General features: G+C 39.7%; 1 protein-coding gene and 1 long non-coding RNA gene across 2 annotated transcripts in view; one reads left to right on the top strand and one right to left on the bottom strand.

Annotated features, from left to right (window-relative positions):
• Nucleotides 1-1,518: 1,518 nt before the first annotated feature.
• The window catches only part of LOC115577192 (sodium- and chloride-dependent betaine transporter-like), a 20,831-nt gene continuing 1,398 nt past the window's right edge, over nucleotides 1,519-20,951 (top strand). The window contains exons 1-12 of the mRNA XM_030410120.1: nucleotides 1,519-1,655; nucleotides 6,658-6,792; nucleotides 8,193-8,330; nucleotides 9,724-9,826; nucleotides 10,501-10,633; nucleotides 15,169-15,303; nucleotides 15,493-15,596; nucleotides 15,729-15,853; nucleotides 16,726-16,838; nucleotides 19,038-19,175; nucleotides 19,262-19,364; nucleotides 20,294-20,394. Of these exons, the coding sequence (XP_030265980.1) occupies nucleotides 1,526-1,655; nucleotides 6,658-6,792; nucleotides 8,193-8,330; nucleotides 9,724-9,826; nucleotides 10,501-10,633; nucleotides 15,169-15,303; nucleotides 15,493-15,596; nucleotides 15,729-15,853; nucleotides 16,726-16,838; nucleotides 19,038-19,175; nucleotides 19,262-19,364; nucleotides 20,294-20,394 (1,458 nt within the window). The 5' untranslated portion in view covers nucleotides 1,519-1,525. The remainder of the gene's footprint in view (nucleotides 1,656-6,657; nucleotides 6,793-8,192; nucleotides 8,331-9,723; nucleotides 9,827-10,500; nucleotides 10,634-15,168; nucleotides 15,304-15,492; nucleotides 15,597-15,728; nucleotides 15,854-16,725; nucleotides 16,839-19,037; nucleotides 19,176-19,261; nucleotides 19,365-20,293; nucleotides 20,395-20,951) is intronic.
• Nucleotides 8,178-14,778, bottom strand: LOC115577561 (uncharacterized). The gene is made up of 4 exons (XR_003983196.1): nucleotides 14,707-14,778; nucleotides 10,481-10,635; nucleotides 9,743-9,820; nucleotides 8,178-8,307 (listed from the first exon to the last, which is right to left on the bottom strand). It is a non-coding gene; the product is annotated as an uncharacterized LOC115577561 (long non-coding RNA).

Below are 20,951 nucleotides of genomic sequence, written 5' to 3'. Positions count from 1 at the left end.
TAGTTACCTTTTAACTGTTGATGCTTAATACCGTATTGACCCTGATTATAAGACGACCCATCTTTTCAAGACTAATCTTACAAAAAAAAGACTCTCCGCTGGATGATAGCTCTGGTAATGGGCATGCCTTCGTTTCGTTTCTCAGTAACAAACTTTAACTCACTGAGTGTTTGTGATGAAAATAAATCACCGCAGGGCGCCGTTTAGCTCAGTCCCAGCCTGGGTCCCTTTGCTGCGTGTCACTCCCCCTCTCTCTCTCTCCCTGTTTTCTGTCATATCTTCAGCTGTACTATCAATAAAGCCATAAAAAGGCCAAAAAATACTTAAATAAAAAAAAAGAAAAGAAATCACTGCGACCGTCACCCCTTCCAACCGAGAACTTTGCCCCAGAAAACAGTCTGTGTACTGCGAGTGACAGAGTCAGACAGCGTCCTGTTTACTGATGGTGATTATGTAATTATGTAATTTAGCGCGGAAAACGTAACTTTGTCACTTTCCAGGATGTTTGGTGGGTCAGGATCTCAATCACTACACATTATAACAGCATCCATATGATTGTAAACTGTCAGCAGGTTTAGATTGACAGGGGGATGACATGTACCGTCACGCCTCTTTTGGAGCCGCAGCGCCAGCTTTCTGTGTAAATTACACGGTGGTACAGCGGAGATGCTTCGCTCTGTGTGAATCACCATCGGCGGAGAATTGGCTAAACCAACTGTCCAGAGATAATGCGGAGACGCTGTGTAAAAAGGGCTAGTGACGTCTCTACAATAAGCTGGCGCCCTCTGCCATTGCGGTCGTGTATCGACACCCAGTCAACTATCAGCATGTGTCAAAGGTTAGACCCCGGTTATAAGACAACCCCACTTTTTTCTTTTTCTTCTTCGAAAAAAAACCTCGTCCTATGTTCGCGTCAATACGGTACTTTATCTCTAGCAGGCTTTCTATCTAAAGGGCTCTGGGCGAAGGTTTGTCCATTGGCCTCTTTGTGATCCAATGGCCTTATTTGCTACTAAAAGTGTGGTAAACTGAGGTGATCTCAGGTAAATTGGATCTTATTTATTATAATTAATAATCATCTCTGATAATCATTATCATTGATAACCAAATGTAACACAGATATCTCTATTAGTGTTGCATGAAGCACTACAGCAGACCTGACTGTTTTTCGGACAACCCATAAAAATGACTCCAGACAGATCAGGGGTCATATTCACCAACATTCTTAGCAGGTTTCAGAGCTCCTAATTTGCTTTGAAGTGATTCGGTCCATCAGGTGCCATACATGCAGTTGGTCCTGTTTTATAATGGTTCATGTTCAGTTCAGGGCACTACTGATTTGAAACCTCTACTCAGGACACGTGATGAAACAGTTAATCTAGACCTGCTATAAACAAACACCTCCTGAACTCACCACGCTTGCTCTTAGCCAAACAGCCAGTTCTGTTGATAGATTAGCAGAACACCAGGCTGACTGAGGTACTAATTGCCAGTAGTGATCAGGGACTGAGGACGTAACACAGAGATGGAGAAGAAAGATGAAAACAGGGAACAGTGGAGGAAGAAAAGGGAATATATTCTGGCAGCAGCAGGGAACGTGGTGGGCATTGGCAATGTGTGGAGATTCCCCTACCTGTGCTATAAAAACGGAGGAGGTGAGCTGGAACATAGTCCTTTATTTTATCTTTTCTCTATTGTGACAAGTGAATTTCCCCACTGTGGGATGAATAAAAGTCTAAAGTCTAAAGAACAATGTTTTACATGATTGTACCATTGATGAAAATCATTCATGAGGTCTTTACAGGGAAAGGTAATCCATTATCTGTTTCTTCATCACATCCACAGTATATTAAGAAGCAGAACAGATTTTACGGAATTAATGTAAATGTCATGTAGGATTTTTAACCATATTCTAATTTGGTGAGGCGGCTCGGGCATCTGTATCGGATGCCGCCTGGACGCCTTCAGGGTGACCCCGAGGAAGACCCAGGACACGCTGGAGTGACTATGTCGCTCGGCTGGCCTGGGAACGCCTTGGGATCCTCCCGGAAGAGCTTGGGAAAGTGTCCGGGAGAGGGAAGTCTGGGTGTCCCTGCTCAGACAGCTGCCCCAGGACCCGGCCCCAGATAAGCGGAAGAAAATGGATGGATGGATGGATGGATGCTAATTTGGAAAGGATAGCATAGGACTTGCAGAGTAAGGAGTACGGACTCCTAGTTTAGGAGTTATTTAGGTAACTTCTCAATGCAACCTTGAGCAAGAAAGAGATAAAAGAAATGCACTCTTATGGGCAGGAAATGGACAGCATCAGAGACAAATCATAAGAATGATATATACTGTTTCAAACTGTGTTCTGGGACCTTATATTTTCCTCTCAGAACAGCTTGTACATTCACTTATGGGGGAAAATAATGTATTATTTCCTTATTAATATTGTAAATATTAAAATTCTTCATTTGAATTTCTTAAGATAACAACAAACATGAACATTCCAACAAAATGAAAAAGACCTTGCTGTAAATGACACATGAGGGGTTATACACACATGGACAGTCATGGTAAAAGTACAAAGTATTATTCTGAATTGCTACTCGGGGTATTAGTTACCTTTTAACTGTTGATCATCTCTAGCAGGCTTTCTGTCTAAGGGGCTCTGGGCAAAGGTTTGTCCATATGTCCTGGTTTTTATTGGCCTCTCTGTGATCCGATGGCCTTGTTTGCTACTAAAAGGGTGGTAAACCGAGGTGATCGAAGGTAATTGGATCTCATTATTTATTATAATTATCTCTGATCTCTGACAACAAACTACATAGTGCCCCTTTGTTTAAGCTTACATCAGTTCATTTATTTCAAAGCTTACAAGTGAAACTTGGCTAACATGGCTTTGCAATTAACATTGTTACTTGTTCCAGACAAGTAAACAGTTTATTCACTGTGTGATATCACGGTGTACCTGTTGTTCAAGCAGGGCTGGAACAATTGTACGCTTGAGCTCACACACCTACCACGTGAACTCTTACAAGACACCAAACAGCAAAATCCTGCTGAGGGTCCCACACAACTGATCCATGACACATGTAAATCATTTGTCATTTCCACACAGTCACCTGTAACACATGTGGTCCCACGATCCTTTAAAACAGTTTGCTTGTCTGTCACTTTAATAAAAGGTGAACCTTTACAAAACAGAATGAGGTAGACAGAAAATGTTCAACATATACTGGATAGGATATTCATGATTTAGATGTAGTTAATATTAACATTAACCTGAATAAAAAAAACTGTAAATATAAAATGTAAAATTAAAATAACAAAAGTTATCACACTGAGCTTTAGCTGTGATACCTGCTGATAAGTCCACTCCTCAATATTATAGCCCACCATGAAAACATAAACTTACAGGCTATGGTTGAAGCTTCATACCTTATAAAATTTAAAATACTCACAAAAAAAACTATCCACAATAGTAAATTCAATAAATTCCATATTTAATCAATACTCAACATGCCTCCATGTTGCATAAGTCCAGAGATGTAACTAAACCTTGACTGAGAACACTGAAAACTGTCTGTTGGTGTTTATCAAGTGTAAACCCAATACACAGTCGTGTTCCACTCCCACTTTTGTCAGGCACAAAATCACAATATACAAGCAGCTAACAGTGAAACACAGCCAGAGCAGAGAGATTAACTGGAAGATAGTATACCAGTTTAACATCAGGCCTCGGGCTAATTACTGACATCTAACCGTAAAGGAAGAGAACTCAATGATGCAGAGGCTTATTAACATATTTTAAAGGTAGAAACCATTCGAACCAAAACTATGACAAGTGAAATAACACTTAAGTTAACAATGGAGTGATCACTCTGCTGATTGACGGTTACAATTAAAATCACTGAAGCATTTCTACACTTTTTAAAAACTTTTCTACAGTTCTGTGTGTTGTGATCACTTTGATTTGTGGGTTGTGTTGTGTCAGAGATGTGAGCACGTCTCCAGAGAGATCAACCACAAACATTATCCCAGCACTATCTAAACTGTCGGGTTTCATTAACTCACTGTCCTTCTGTGTTTGAACTTTGACTTTCCACCATTTTCTGCTCAGCTCAAAAACTCATTAGTCTCTAAAACAGCTGTCTGCAACTCACATCAGTTTGGGGCCACTGCTGGTACTATCACCTTATAGGGAGGAATATTTCAGTAATAAAAGAGAGTGCAATATTTCTAAGTTTACTTTTTAGTTACATTATTAACATAATAATACAAAAATTCAAACAGCAGTTTAAATACAATTCTATATAAGTTTTTTCAAAGTTAGTGCAACTTTTTCCCATTCTTTTTTGGAGTTCATATTTATGATATTAATGAGGTTATAATACAAACTTCTTCAATGTGTTAATAAACAAGCTGTTCTCGGTGAACAATAAGGTCCTAGAACACAGTTTGAAGCTAGAAAGGTGGCAGGGTCCGCCACGTATAAACAAAGTAAAACTGTATAAATATTGTTGTCCTTTAAGGTCAGTTTGTACGGAAGCCCTAAACGGCCATGCATTCATACATTTTATTTCCTCCGTTTTCCCAAAATAACGAGATAATGTTCTCGAGATCTCAAGATAACGAAACTTTGTTTTCCCGAGATAACGATATAAGGTGTGTGTGTGTGTGTGTGTGTGTGTGTGTGTGTGTGTGTGAATGAGTCAGTTAGTGTAACAACTGTAAATGACCTTTAATGTGATAATTGTTAATACGAACATCTTGTTTTCATTTAGTTAACTGATATTATTTGAAGCCAGGTGATTATTTCATTAATTATATTAGACACTAAATGCGGGACTTTTATTTTGAAAGCGTCTCGCTGTGAACCGAGAACATCTGTGTTCCTGTGAATCGTGTGTGTGCGTGTTTGAAGTGTGCCTGCGTGATTTTTGCTGAACGTGATGAAATGATTTACTGTGCACCTGGCTGATAAAGGGTACAAGCTCTTACGGTGTGTCCAAAAGTGTGTTCTCAGGGAAACAAAGTTTCGTTATCATGAGATCTCGAGAAAATTATCCCGTTATCTCGGGAAAACGGAGGAAATAAAATATATGAATGCATGGCCGTTTAGGGCTTCCGTAAGTTTGTTTATTCAGTCATGAAAACAGAGAGTTTGATCTTTAAGCTTGTTTAGGCAGAAAAACACTCTACACCAAAACTACAGAATGCTCCTTTAAATAACTTATTGCAGCCTTGCACTGAACTTACACATTTAATACGTTTTTATTTTGTTTCTTGCCAGATGCCTGACAGCACTTCTGCTCATACTTTCTTCATATTCAAGAGAAAATGCAAACTGAAGTAAACATCTGTATGCACATTAGTTTTTACAGTTCAACTCTTTTTTCCTGATGAATGGAGTTGGAGGTGTGCAGTGCACCATGTTGCTTGCAGCTCTTCGTCAGACAGTTCCTTCTAGTTCAATATTCGCACAGAGTAAATATGTAATGGAGCTCCTCCCTGGACAGTTGGGCCAGCAGTTTGAGAAACCTGATGCTAAAAGTCCTCCTCCCTTCTAACAGAGTTCCAGTCTGCAGCTCTCTTTGTGAATAACTTTACTAGAATAATTTTAAGGCAAATTTCTTCAAAAGCTTAAAAATATCATGAATTTTCTTTGGAAGCTTTATGAATACGAAGCCATTAACTATGATCCAATGACGCTTTAGCTTTCTGTTAGCCAGATTTATCTACATTTATAGGTTTTCACTTGCAGGTGAATCAGACATGAAGAGTAACACAAGAGTTAAAATAATGAATGTATTTTTTCTTCTTTTTCTTTTTTTAACCTGGATGGAAATTAATATCTTTTGACGTTGGACCGTAGCCTTACTGTGTATTTGTTGTGCTGTTGTGACAATACGGAAAAAACAATACCATTAGATATATCCTGTCTGCTGCGAGCACATCACAAGAAATTAAAAAAAGCCTTCATAATAGATTTCCTACAAGACATAGTGATAATTAAGGGCTTGTTTTATTGAGTATTTTAGTGGTTAGAATAGTTAAGTGATCAAATTAATAGGAAACATTTCACGTATCGCCCTTGTAGCAGCTTATTTAATTTATTTCTTTGTTTGAATTTCTTCAACAGACTATATAGTGCCCCTTTGTTTAAGCTAACATCAGTTTGTTTATTTCAAAGCTTATGAGTGAAACTTGGCTAACATGGCTTTGCAATTAACACCATTACTTGTTCCAGACAAGTAAACAGTTTGGTCGGTGTGGTGTCACGACATCTGAACCTCACCTCCAGCGCAAATAACTTATTCATTAAAAGTAATTGTTGGAAATTTGGAACCACACACACAGTAACAGCTATGATAAAATATACAATCAAGTGCCAACAATTAAAACCACCAACCACTAACCAATGACTTCCAGAAGTACTGATGGTGGCAACTTCTTCCATCAGTGTCGTTTCTGGGTAATACAAAGTCAGATGGTACCTCATTAGTAAACACACATTATTAACAGCGTTTATAGTGGTGGAGCATCATCATACCTGAATATCACAATTAAATAAACATGTTATTAGGCATCATTTATCCAACTTTTAATGATTTCTGGTAAAAGGAAGTGTGCACGGCCTCCAAAAGTAACTGTTTGTTTGTGTCTGTGCAGGTGCCTTCCTGTTGCCCTACTGCATCTTCGCCATGCTGTGTGGCGCGCCTGTCTTCCTGATGGAGACTGTGATTGGTCAGTTCACGCAGGAAGGCTCGGCTACCTGTTGGACAAAGCTCTGCCCACTGGCACAGGGTAATCACATTATTCCTGGTCACCTTTAATGACAACATGTCACAGCTCTATGAGTCTGAACGATTCTATATATGTTGAATGTATTGAGCATTTACAAGGAACAATTTGAAAGATGTGGCCAGAATTTGAGAGTGGAAACAACCGCCTCGATGTCTATGTGTTGTGATGCAGAGATGTCTACTTGAATTAACATGCAAACAGCTGGTGGTGAAAAGTCCTGTCTTATAACACCACTTCGTACAGAAAGTGACAGTCAAATAGCTCAGACTTTGAGCTGGGAGACATGGCAGCTGTTAAGAGTAATAATGAATAAAATCAACTGTTAAGTTGTCAAATATTCTTACCTCTATTTTACTTACTGAAGGAAAAAATACAACCATATACCTACTGAATATAATTTGTCTTTTAGCAAACAACAAAGATGAACCTAATCACCGTCTTATCTCAAACTAGAGTTCTTTCCATTCATACTGGACAAAAACATTCAGCACATTCTTGATTTCCCGTCTGTCATGTGCTGTCATTAAAGATGTTGCAGCAATTTCAATTAAATCCCAATAAAGTTCCATGTGATCCACCCTATAAAGAACACAGACTATCACAGGCCTTAGACTCACAAACACATATCATGGGCAAAAAGAGATTCCAGTCAGCTGCTCCTGAACTGACAGCTGTGGGACGGGGAGGGAAACTTCAAATGGGCTATGAACACTTACATTTAGCAGAAGCTTCTGTTCAAACTGATTTACAGTAATTCATACATACACTGATGGTGGTGGCTGCCGTGCAAGTTCCCGACCAGAACATCAGGAGCAGTTTTGGGTTCAGTGTCTTGCCCAAGGACACTTTAACATGCAGACCAGTGGAATCAAACCAGCGACCTTCTGATAACAAGACGCCGGCTCTACCCCGGAGCCACAGCCGTCCCCGATCCACCTACAATGGAAAAACAATGATTATCTTTTCTGTAAACACGATGTCTACTTTGCTTACTGACATTACAGTCATTTCTTGCTCCCCTGTGTTAAAATATGAGAATAAATAGGTTTACCAATCACAAATAAAGAACTTCCATACTTTATTCCTCAGAGTCCTCAAAGAGAAACTGTACCACTCAAATTAGCTACATACAAAAAAAACTTTCAATCTACTTTTATTTAGCAGATTAGCTTGAACGAAGCTCACCAGTTCCACATTATAATGTTAAATGTATCTTCCAGGTCTACTTAACCACACAACAAATGCAATTTCACAACATTTACAAAGTATTCCATTATCCAAATATGTTAAACACAAATTACAGTTTAGCATAGCCACAGCAAATGATTTACCTGAAAGTATTTGGGACGACTTATCGCAGTAAAGCTGAAACAGGTGTTTTGTGTGTCGTCTCCCTCCAGGAACTGGCTTTTCTATCATAATGGTCCAGCTGTATGCCAGACTATACAGCATCGTTCTGGCCTGGGCGCTCCTCTACCTCATCTACTGTTTCAGAGACCCTCTGCCCTGGACCACCTGCAGCAATCCATGGAACACAGGTCGGTGTCAGATCAGAGCGGGCAGCAGATTACATAGCTACCAGACATGCACCCCTTTACATTAATGTCATGACTACATGTTGGCGTCATCTCCAAACAATAACTAATCACCTTTATGCAGAAGTTGTGATGGCAGTCTCTGATATTACTGTGTCACTTTCAACACAGCACAAGTCTTAGTTAAATGCTGTCAAACACAAACAGGCTGCAGCAGCATGAGGTAAAGCATGCAGAGAGAAATGCATGCAGTGTACCACGTTCTGAGATCACTGTCATAAATATAACATTTCAATCTAAATCTCTCTTGCACAAAGACAGTAAAGTTACTGTAGACTTGGCATTTCCCACAGAAGCCCCGAGTTGGGAAACCCAAAGTGTCAGTTTTACCATCTTACAAACAGGAGCTTTAAATATAAATATTAACTGAAATTGTAACTATGAGGGAAATCTATAGGCTCAGTTATTGTCAGCTGACATCACCAGTTCAATCATCTCTTGCACAACACAATTAGCACCTCACTTCCCCCAGCAGGACTGACAGCTGCCAACTGAAGAAACAAAACCAGATATACGCGTGTGTTAATGTGAATGTGTGTATGCATGTGTAAGTGGTGTGTTTGTGTTTGTATATGAAAAGGAGGTAGACAAACAGTAATGTTGACTTAAGGTGAAAACCTTAAAACAGCCATTTCACCAGCAAGGACCACACCTTCAACAAGATACGTTTAAACGATTTATTATGAAAGAAAGAGAAAGCGAAAACGTTGAAGAGCTTGGTTCTTCTAGCGCGTTGTGGGGAAGCTCTGTAGAGAAGCCGCCGCCGCACTCGGGCAGCGACGGACCCCCTCATGGTTCTACGAAGGAAAGAAAAGAAAGAAGAAACAGGGAGAGAGAAATTGGGTGGGGGGGGGAGGGGCACAGAATATGAGAGCGAAGACGAGGAGAGGGTCGGGTGGTTATTTATAGGAGTATCGGAAGTTGGCGCTGTTGAGGTGTGGTCCTGCTCCTGAAACTTCGCCATATAAGCTTCAATTATTTACATTGACAATCCAATAGAAAGACCAAAAAAACACATCTCAAGTCTGCTAAATGTCAATGCTGTAGCAAGAAAAGGGAACAGATTATATTTATTTTTCCTTCTGAATCTTAATCGTACAAGTCCAGACTATGTGTGTATTAAAAATTATGTGAACACATAAATGCCTAATGTAGTGTTTTACATATGATTAAAAATCATTTTTACGCCACCATTTGTTCTTTCCTGTCCTTTCCGTCTTCCTTTTTAAATGAATTCAACTACCAAAAAATGATGTGCTGAGGCTGAAAATAAGAACCACCTGATTATCATTCTGATGAGCATTTCAATCATGATCATTTGCCTTCCCATCAACAGACAGATGTGTGGAGCTCACCTCTGCAAACAGGACTGCAGTCAACAGTGGCAACCTGACAGCAAACTGGACGTCACACAAGTCTTCAGTCTCTGAGTTCTGGGAGTGAGTTAAAGTCATAATCAGTCCTTCCACAAAAATGCAAAGTTTTTTTGTGATTGTTGTGGGCAAAAATCCTTGATTATATGGCTCATTTTCTTAAAAAATGTGAAGGAGGATATTTATGCAACTTTATGCAATTACATTTGCAGGAACTTGCAAAAACTGCGGTTGTGATTCCCTCAACACTCTGTTCTCACGAGGCTACTTCCTCAATGTAAAGAGTCGTTTCTATTGACTTCCTATGATAAGCAGCATACTACATCACAGAAAGTGCTGGGAATTATTAAGTTCTCATCTTGTTTTATTAACCCAACCTATTCATACTTTTATAAGCTTTAATCTTGTAGGCTACTGACCTTGTAGGCTACTGACCTTGACTCTTTCAGCTCCACTGTCCTGTAACACACCGGTATAATGCTTAGCTGGATCTTTTGCGCTTATTTTTGTTGGCAAATGTGTGATTTTCATAAATGTGCTGACTTCGGCTGATTATGCGTTGAATTAAGCGATCGCATAATGGCGTTGTTCTGGAGGGTATGCATAATAAACCAGTACTTCAATCGAGTGGTGCTATAGTTGTTAACTCAGTTCACCTCATTTGGTGACTTGTAAAAAGGAGTGTTACCAGTAACTCTTCGTGCATGTAACATCACTGACTGTCTGGAGCGTCGACTCAGGAGAGGAGTGCTGTCTATGTCGAGGGGAATCGAGGAGGTGGGTTCAGTCCAGTGGGAGCTGCTGCTGTGTCTCCTGGCCAGCTGGGTCATCTGCTACTTCTGCATCTGGAAAGGAGTCCGCTCCACAGGAAAGGTCTGGACCAACCACACACTGTAGTTTAAATCTAACTTGGGTAAATTCAGTTTTTACATTTTATTTTAACTACACATACATGGGCCCAAAATGCACACAGAGACATGGCTGTCACATAGAATTTAGGAGTGTGGTACCTTGCTCATGGGCACCTCAGCAGTGACTAGCACCTTTGCATCAAGAAAGTGAAGAGTAAGGCTGTAAAGTGAGTTTTTTGAGGTCTTTGATACAAACATGCAGACAGCTCCCTCTGTTGGAGTCATTGTAAACAGCAGTAGATCAAGAGGTATCTACGGTGGCCCTGAAGGGCAAACGACAACGACAAAAAGAAAAACACAACAACATTAACAAAAACACAACCACAAAAACAAAAACACAACATTTACAAAAACACAATTACATTAACAAAAACACAATTACAAAAACAAAATCACAACAACATTAACAAAAACACAATTACAAAAACAAAAACACAACAACATTAACAAAAACACAATTACAAAAACAAAAACACAACAACATTAACAAAAACACAACATTAACAAAAACACAACCACAAAAACAAAAACACAACAACAGTTACAAAAACACAATTACAAAAACAAAAACACCAACATTAACAAAAACACAATTACAAAAACAAAAACACAACAACATTAACAAAAACACAATTACAAAAACAAAAACACAACAACATTAACAAAAACACAATTACATTAACAAAAACACAACGACATTAACTTCTACCGGAAAAGGGAGGTACCTTCTACGACACGGATCAATGCTGATTGGACGAAAGCACGTCCGTCTTTTTTTTCAGGTTGGAAGGGTTGCTTTACGCCACACCAGAGGGCTGTACTGCGAAGGGGGCTCAACATAGCCAGGCTTTGTGCTCATGATGCAGCTCAACAAAGCCCCAAGTCCCCAGTCAGAGTTAAACGGTACTGCGACGGTGGTTATCAACTTAATTTGTCAAGTCCGGTTCTCTGCTTTGTGCTCTGCGCGCGTTCACATAAAAGGGGGTGTTTGACGTCATATTATTCTACTTCCATGCGAAAATGGATCGATCCCGGGCCACATATTTTACTCAAGATGAGCAGATTCTTATTATGCAAGGCTATGAAGAATTCAAAGAAACCATCACGGCAAAAAGTAAAACTGTCGCCGCCAATAGAGTGAGGGAGGGCTGCTGGCAGAAAACTGCTGACCGTGTAAATGCTTAAGTTAACAATGATTAATATTATGATCAATATTATATTAAGCCCTTAGTGTTTCATTTTCTGAATGCTCAATATTGTGCAACTTTTACATATTAACCCTCATCCATTTAAAAAATAAATAAACTGAAGCAACAACTATCTTTTTTCATTTTTGAATGATGTCTATATTGTTTTCACATTTTACTGATCTCAGTTATAGAATGCGCATGTGTGTTTTATTGAAAGTGAGACTGAGTGTGCGTAGCAGGGATGGAAATTAACTTTTTTGTCCACCTGCCACTGTGGCTGGTAAATTCTAAAATCTACCAGCCACTCGACATTTTTACCAGCCACTTTTATATTTAAGCGTTGATGTGTACAGTACAATGCCTAGAAACATATTTTCCTGTACATGGCATGCACATAGCACTTTCCAATCAGTACTTGTTACCAGAGTTGATTATTCAGTAATTATGTGAAATACCAATAAATGATTACAGGGGTGAAACTATTCAAGGGTCATCTACTAGGCTGTGAAATAACAGGTCATGAATGAAGAAATGAAGGTTAGATGGTTAGAAATCTATATCAATATTTCCCTGCAACTTACAGGAATTTACAAATGTCAACTTATTTCACATGTTCAGCTGCACTGGACCCACACAAAGGAAGTGGAAGTTGCATCATTAGGCGATTAGGAGGTTAGTAATATATAACAATATCTACTTGCAGCTATAGAAATTACTGTACTTAATTATCCCCTTTGTTCAACCGTTACGATGTAACGCCACATTTTAATTTACTTCCGTTTTTGTAAACTCTGACAAAAGAGAAGCCAGCTCAGCTGATCGAAGCACGGAGTAATAATTAGTAGCAGTGAAGAGTTCAAGTGAGGGCTTGCTAGCAGTTCAACTGCCGAGATGGTCATTTTGGCCGTTTTCAAATGTGCAATAACTTTGTCTGTATTTTATTTTAGAATAGTTTTTATATAAATCACACGCAAGACAAAGACAATATATGTTTATCCTATTTCAGCCACAAGTGGTCATATTGACTGCACATCATGTTGCGGGTTTCATTGTTATTGTTTGTGCTTCTTTGCGAATTAACTTGTAAGTTAATTATTATATAGTTGTATTATATCGCCTGGTTGGCACCATGGGCAAACAAAAACGGGAGTTCCCCCCTCCGTGAAACAGCCAGCGGAGCAAGCCTGTAAGATTTGTGTTTGGGCGTACACTGCCCTACAACGGGTGAAACATTGATCAGTTCATCAGTTTATTCATGGACACATCAAAGAAATCATTAACTCTACTCATTATCTGTGACAAATAAATACTAGGTTGGCCTAATTAATATTTCATATTGCATTTTATTAAGATGTGGTAGCAGAAGTCGGACATGGCAGCAAGTTAGAGCCAAATACAAAAACATCATTCAGAGTGGTATGTAGCCAAGCTGCCCATCATTTTGTCAGTGTGTGTTCTTGCTCAGATTTTCTGCATCACCAACTGAATGTAAGAAGGTTCCCGTGGCAAAAAAACGAAGGGCTACACAAACAGTTTGCCCGACAGTGAGCGCACAGCTTCTTCCAGTGGCATTCCTGACACTCGGCTCAATATGTGAGTGTACGGTATTCCCTCGGCTGTAAACTTATATCGCTCATAGAGAATTTCATCAGGAAATGCCAGCGGATCAGCGCGATCTCGAAGAAGCCGCTCACATCGTAGTGCTGCCCAAATTATTCTTGCTCCCAGGTCCACCGGGTTCTCAATGAATGGTGACACCATCTCCGAATGAGTTACATAGTGAAACAGCGGCGCTTTTATAGCCGATTTTGAGCTGAAACTCTGAACAGAACCTGGTTGGGACCAGGTTATGAGCTAAGCATAAGTTACCATGGTGATCTAGCCGGGTTAAAAGAGAGCCACCTTTGTAGTACAGAGAAGCCTGGCTTTAGACTCAACATACCTCGCAAACCCACTAAACTGGCTTTGCAGTACAGCCCTCAGGTGTGGCGTAAAGCAGCTCTTCCCACCTGTTAGAAAGACGGACGTGCTTTTGTCCAATCAGCATTGATCCGTGTCGTAGAAGGTACCTACCCTTTCCGGTAGAAGTTAATGTCGTTGTGTTTTTGTAATTGTGTTTTTGTTAATGTTGTTGTGTTTTTGTTTTTGTAATTGTGTTTTTGTTAATGTTGTGTTTTTGTTAATGTTGTTGTGCTTTTGTGATTGTGTTTTTGTTAATGTTGTGTTTTTGTTAATGTTGTTGTGTTTTTGTTAATGTTGTTGTGTTTTTGTTTTTGTGATTGTGTTTTTGTTAATGTTGTGTTTTTGTAATTGTGTTTTTGTTAATGTTGTTGTGTTTTTGTTTTTGTGGTTGTGTTTTTGTTAATGTTGTTGTGTTTTTCTTTTTGTCGTTGTCGTTTGCCCTTCAGGGCCACCGTAGGTATCTGATTTTTGTCACTTGCTTTTGTGTTCACTGTTTTTATTTTATTTAAGTAAATAGAATATTCTTTAATGTTTGTGCCTCGTTTACATTGTACTTTTAATTTATCGCTTGTTTCTTTCTTCAGTTTTTATTTGGTGTGATATTTTTGACTCTGAACATTGATTATGAAAATGACTTTGATGTGTCACGCAGTTGAGGGAAATAGCAGGTGGACCTAAATGCAGTTACTCAGACAGGAGGCAGGATCAGGGAGAAACACAAAGCTAACTTTATTTCCAAAGCTGAATGATACAAAAAACAGACAAAAGGGGACAAAAAGCAAAGTAGCAACCAAGGCTAAAGCAGCTAAACAAAGTGCAAACAAAAGCAAATTTCTAATCAAAAATGCAAAACTGCAAGAATTAAAATCCAAAAAATACATACCACTGGCAGACTAGAGACATGTGAGGAAACACTAGTAACTCAAGAAGGACATCACTCAAACACGAACACCAGACCAAAGCAATGAAGGGACAAAGCAGAGGCTAAATACACAGACACTAACGATGAGACGAGGAACAGGTGAGGAGAGAGAGGAGGGAGGAGGCAAGGTGAGGTAACAAGGAGGGAAGCACAGAGCAGAAAACACTGACAGACAGAGGGAGACAAACATGCACAGAGGGAGGAACACAGGAGACACTGAAAGGACATAAGAAATGGAAATCAAATACAAGACACCACAAAACACAGAACCACGACACGATGCAATAGGGCACCAGCTAGAATCTTTCCTCGGGGCACCAAATCGGTCATTGGCACTAACAGAAGAAAATAATGAATGTTTCTAGAACCTAATGCAGTGATTGTATATGGCTAGCTATATGCTGAATAACACTTATATTTCAGGTGGTGTATTTCACGGCTGTGTTTCCCTATGTGATGCTGGCCGTCCTGCTGGTTCGGGGGTTGACCCTGCCAGGAGCCCTGCAGGGCGTCAAATACTACCTGTATCCAGATCCTTCTCGTCTGGCAGACCTCCAGGTGAGACACCTTGGACAAATTGTTTGAGAAGTGGTGTATAAGGTAAAGGGTTTTTTATTATTTATAATGAACTGTAAGTGTCACACTTACCTTGGGCTGTTATTACTGGATATGTGTGAAGAATTTACCTGACCAAAACAAAACCCGTGTGTGTGTGACACACTGTGGTTTTCCATGTGTGTTGATTAGGTGTGGCTGGAGGCTTGTGCTCAGGTATTATTCTCATACGGTGTTGCATCAGGATCCATCATCACATTGGGCAGCTACAACAAAGTCAAAAACAACTGTTACAGGTGAGTTATGTGATCAGTAGTTCAACTAACACAAGCTAACGCCAAGCTTTTTTTGTAATGCTGTGTGTGTGTGCGTATGTGTGTGTGTGTGTGTGTGTGTGTGTGTGTGTGTGTCTGTGTGTGTGTGTGCAGGGACAGTCTGTGGTTGTGTGCGCTCAACAGTTGCACCAGCTTTGTTGCAGGCTTCGCAGTCTTCTCATCTCTGGGCTTCATGGCCCACAAACAGGGAATGCCCATCAACATGGTGGTCGAGTCAGGTATGAAGACCAACGCTGCTTTCTCGCCAAAAAATGCAACCAAGGCTTTTTTTGTGATTGTATATGATTCAAACCTTCATGTAAAAGCATAATTACGATGAAAGAGGCACTTTTAAGATTTACCGGAGTTTAGTTTTCGGGTCAAACTAAAATCTACACATGAACACGAGCATTGAGAACATTGTTTGTGTACGCAGAGTTTCCTAAAAAGAAGGTTTTTGGACAGCTCACATTAGCAGTAGCATCTCCAGCGCGCCATGACGGTGTTGTGCCGGAGATGCTACTGCTAACCTGAGTATGTTCTCAATGCTCGTGTTCATGTGTAGAGACCCTGGTGATACTACGAGCAAAGTTTCATGTTGTGTCGAGACTTCTTACTGTTTTAAAAATATAGATTTTGATGCTAGCGTACGAGTGCACGTAGCACTCCCATTGAAAATTAGCTTGCCTGAAAACAAAACTACAGTAAATCTTAAAAGTGCCTCTTTCGTCGTAGTTATGCTTTTACACAAAGGATTGACTAGATTTACAAATAAAGCCTTGGTTGCTTTTTGGTGAGAGTTTCATTTTAATGTGTCGTCAGGAGCCAATATTAGATTACTTATGGGGGGAAAAATGTATCGCAGAATGGGCCACCTCATGACATCACGTTAAGAAGTAAGTCATCTACACCACTGCGAAGCATGTTCTAATATTTCAAAGGGTTCATCTTCACAATAGAATTCACAAAACAACAGGAACTTCCTAGTGCAGAATTTACAGAACTTAATCTATCTTCTAGAGCTGGTCCCTACACAAGTCTGCAAGAGAATAAACAAAAATCTATGGCAAGTGGAGAGGACAACTACTGAAATGTCCCCTCGATCCTGCAGGTCCCGGGCTGGCTTTCATCGCTTTTCCTCAAGCTGTAACCATGATGCCTCTTCCTCAGCTGTGGGCTGCCTGTTTCTTCATTATGCTCTTTCTGTTGGGACTTGACACAGTGGTAAGACGAAGAAGACTCACCACATAGACCAACTGTTGGTGACCTGCACAATATTCATTTAATATACGAAGATATGCTAGTTCAGTGAACAACAACTGCAGACTGCAGATTACAAAAGCCCATATGTGGAGTATTTAATTTAACTAGTGCAGTGCCCTTTCAACAGATGCTCTTCAAACATATAATGTATTTCTGTTGATTGAACTATTCAGCATTAAATTAGAAATAAAGACATTTGCCTCTTCAATAATCCACGACACAGCCAAGAAAGCTACAAAGCACCCAAAGCAGCTTTCTGCTCATACACATTCTGTTTTAACAGCTAAAATATGAACAGTACACAAAAATATGATTCAAAAACATTTGATGCAACAAATGCAGTATTGTGAGGCAGAGCAGTAACAAAATCTTGGTTTCTGTTTGGTCAGCGCTGCCTAATGGTACAGAATTTGTTGAGCAGTGTGTGTTCAGATTCCACTTTCTTCCCAGTCGTAGCAGTGTGTATTTAAGCTTTAGAAAAGTCTGTAACATTGTCAAGTTGAACTGCATACTGTTAGCAAAGTTCTTCATTTTGGCATATTATTTGCTAGTGTTGGTGTAACCACAGCGGTTATAATGGAGAGTGTAGGTTCATAGGATCCAGTCTGAAGCCTGTTGAGCTGCTCACAGACTTAATGGGGTTTCAGACATGTCAGATATGTGTGTGGATATTTATGAGAACAGACAGATTATTTGCTATATACTTGCACCCAGTAGATTATATCCTTTTATCATTTTGTTTGTGTGCCCTTTTTAGCAGTGACTAGTTCCAGCGACTAAAGCATCTTTAACTACTGGATGTATTCTATAAGGATATTTGTTGTCCATAGAAGATAGTTTATACTGACTTTTCTCCACTGCCAACATGAAGGTGACATTTTAGTTTTTTAGTGAAATATCTTACTCAACTTGAAACTTACTTGAGCAACTATGAGGCAAAGAAGAAACCTCGCCGATATGTTTGAACCTTAGATATAAAAATGTATGATTTTCACAAATAATACAAACAGAAGGCATTGATGTAGGTATTATAGCAGGAGTAATGAGGATAAACTATGGATCCTGTAAGCCTTACTGCTAAAATTCAATTTATATAAGGGTCAATATCTTAAGCTATTTTATTGAGTGGCCAGTAACATTGTCTGGTTAGACTGGAATGAGTCTGTGCACATTGCAGATGACATGTAGGCAGAAATAGAAATTGCTGCCTAGGTTCATAATAATGAACCCGCTAACAAGTGACACAGCACACACTGTGACACAAATAATTTCCTTTTTTGAAAAATCAGCATTTTTATTGCTAAAAATGTAAGAACTGTACATGTAGATGTAGCAGCGAACTGTGTTAACTGACTGGTTTTCCGAAGTGTTCCTGAGCCCTTGTGGTGATATCCTTTACAGAATGATGTTGGTTTTTCATGCAGTGCCGCCTGAGGGGTCGAAGGTCACGGGCACTCAGTGTTGGTTTATGGCCTTGCTGCTTTCGTGCAGAGATTTCTCCAGATTCTCTGAATCTTTTCATGATATTATAGACTGTAGATGATGAAATCCCTCAATTTATTGCAATTGTACGTTGAGAAACTGTAAGACTATTTGCTCACACAGTTGTTCACAACGCGGTGAACCTCGCTCCGTCCTTGGTTGTGAACGACTGATCCTTTTCGTGCTCCTTTTATACCCAATCATGGCACTCACCTGTTTCCAATTAACCTGCTCACCTGTGGATGTTCCAACAGGTGTTTTTTAAGCATTCCTCAACCTTCCCAGTCTATTGTTGACCCTGTTCCATCTATTTTGGAACATGTTGCAGGCATCCAATTCAAAATGAGTAAATATTTGCAAAAAACAGTAAAGTTTATCAGTTCGAACATTAAATATCTTGTCTTTGTAGTGTATTCAATTGGATATAAGTTGAAAAGGATTTGCAAATCATTGTATTCTGTTTTTATTTACATTTTGCACAACTTCCCAACTTCATTGGAGCTGGGGTTTGTAACTACAACAGCAAACGCATCAATACCTCTGAGAAAACAGACCACAGATATAAATAATTATATCTCCGATATCAAATACTGAGTGAAGTTTAGAGAGATTGAAGAGCAGACATCAGTCAGTAGCAGGCCTCTCCACACTACATGTTTGATAAAGTTGTTTTCTTAGTTTGCAGGTTTGGAGACTCTAACATCGTCAGTGATTGACATGTTCCCAGGACAGATGCGTCGACCCTGGCGCAGAGAAATCTTCCTCATCTTCTTCTGCTCTTTCTGCTTCCTCATACAGATCTCATTCATCACTCAGGTACTACTCACCTGTGAAATCAAACTCATCAGCTAACATTCAACATATTCTCATACTGAAGGAGCAATTTCTTCTGTGTTGTCCAGGGAGGAGTGTACCTGTTCCAGCTGTTTGACCACTATGGTTCTAATGGAGCATCTCTCTTATTTGTGTGCCTGGTCCAGTGTGTTGCTGTCGGCTGGGCCTTTGGTAAGTGGTGTGAACATGATGTTGCAATTATTCTGTAATTTACTAGACATAATTGTACTATCCATTTATCTTTCCCCAGTGTCAAGAGTGTAGATTTCCACACATATTATGTTCATATTCGATTGTTCTACACCTCACAATTTAAGTCCATCTAAGAGCTCAACAGTGAGGTTCCGGAAGTGAAAATGCCATTCATATTCTGTAATGTTGTAACCATCCAAAGTAGACTCACCACGAGTTATTAGATTGCGAAATGATGGTTTATGATCCTGTAGAAGCCACAAGTCTGTATGATATCAACCATGTTTTAAGAAAAACATGTTTTATTTGCGATGTCATGGAAAAATACGACACTACCCACAATCCTATAGTGTAACAGCGACGTCTCTGATTGGCGGAGCTCGCTGTTACCATGGAAATGTTTACCAAACCTGCGAATTTCATGTTTACTAGTTACTGCTAACACTGAAGTCTACTATCGTTTACCACAGAACTGCCATGATGTCACTTTCTGACCTACTGCGTTTTTTTAGAGATGAGGAGAAGTGTTTGAAAGGGTTCACCTGAACATGAAATTTGCGGGTTCGGTAAACATTTCCATGGTAACAGCGAGCTCCACCAATCAGAGACGTCGCTGTTACATTCGCAGTGGTTTATGGGATGACTAGTTCCTTTACTCTTAAGATAATTATGTACACAGTCTTGTACCTTTTGATTTTTTCTCAGTTTTCCAACATTTCTTTTGCGCCAAATTAAATGTTTTATGGTCACGATTGACCTCGTATTTTATTGGCTTGGTTCCAGGCTTAAAACTCTTTTATATAAGGAGTCAAAAGGCGACTATAGGCCAAATCTGACCTAAACCATGCTTCAGCACCAAGAGGTCCGGTTATTTAGATTGTTGCTAACAAACCGTAATGATCCTGCAGGAGCTGACCGGATGTGTGACATGGTTGAAGATATGACAGGACAGAGACCGTTGCTTATTTTCAAACTGTGCTGGCGTTACATCACCCCTCTGATCTGTACGGTGAGTTTCAGACACACTCACACACACTCACACACACACACACACACACACACACACACAGCAGAAATGGAATTGAATTAAGACAACTGGCCACTACCAGCAATAAGAAGGTGAATAGTGTCTCTGCCAGGCCAATCTGCCCCCTGTCAACCCAATCAACCCTAACCCTCGCCTTAAAGGTCAAAATGACAACATTTTTAGTATATCATGTCCCAGTATATCATTTAGTATATATTAGAGGTGGATTTCATCGTTCGATGTCTAGATTCAGTTTCCGTCGGTCAGTTCGGCAGGAAGAATCGTTAATATCGTTCGTTTGTTCAGCCGTGCTTCCGGTACAACGTCGTTTAGCGGTAAATCATGTGATGCACAGTTCTCAGCTACTTATTCTTAAACGATCGTGCTTACCATAGGCGGAAATCCTGGGGGGGACAGGGGGGACATGTCCCCCCTCCAGTCAAGCTGTCCCCCCCATAGAATAATTTGAGACACAATTAATAATTTTTGAACAATGCAGTAGCATTTATTGAAAGCACAATGTAAGCGGTGCTCATAAT

The sequence above is a fragment of the Sparus aurata genome, chromosome 3, assembly GCF_900880675.1.
Source record: "Sparus aurata chromosome 3, fSpaAur1.1, whole genome shotgun sequence".
Taxonomy (NCBI): Eukaryota; Metazoa; Chordata; class Actinopteri; order Spariformes; family Sparidae; genus Sparus; species Sparus aurata.
The sequence above is the reverse complement of the archived record's forward strand: the minus strand, read 5'-3'. Positions and strand labels throughout refer to the sequence as shown.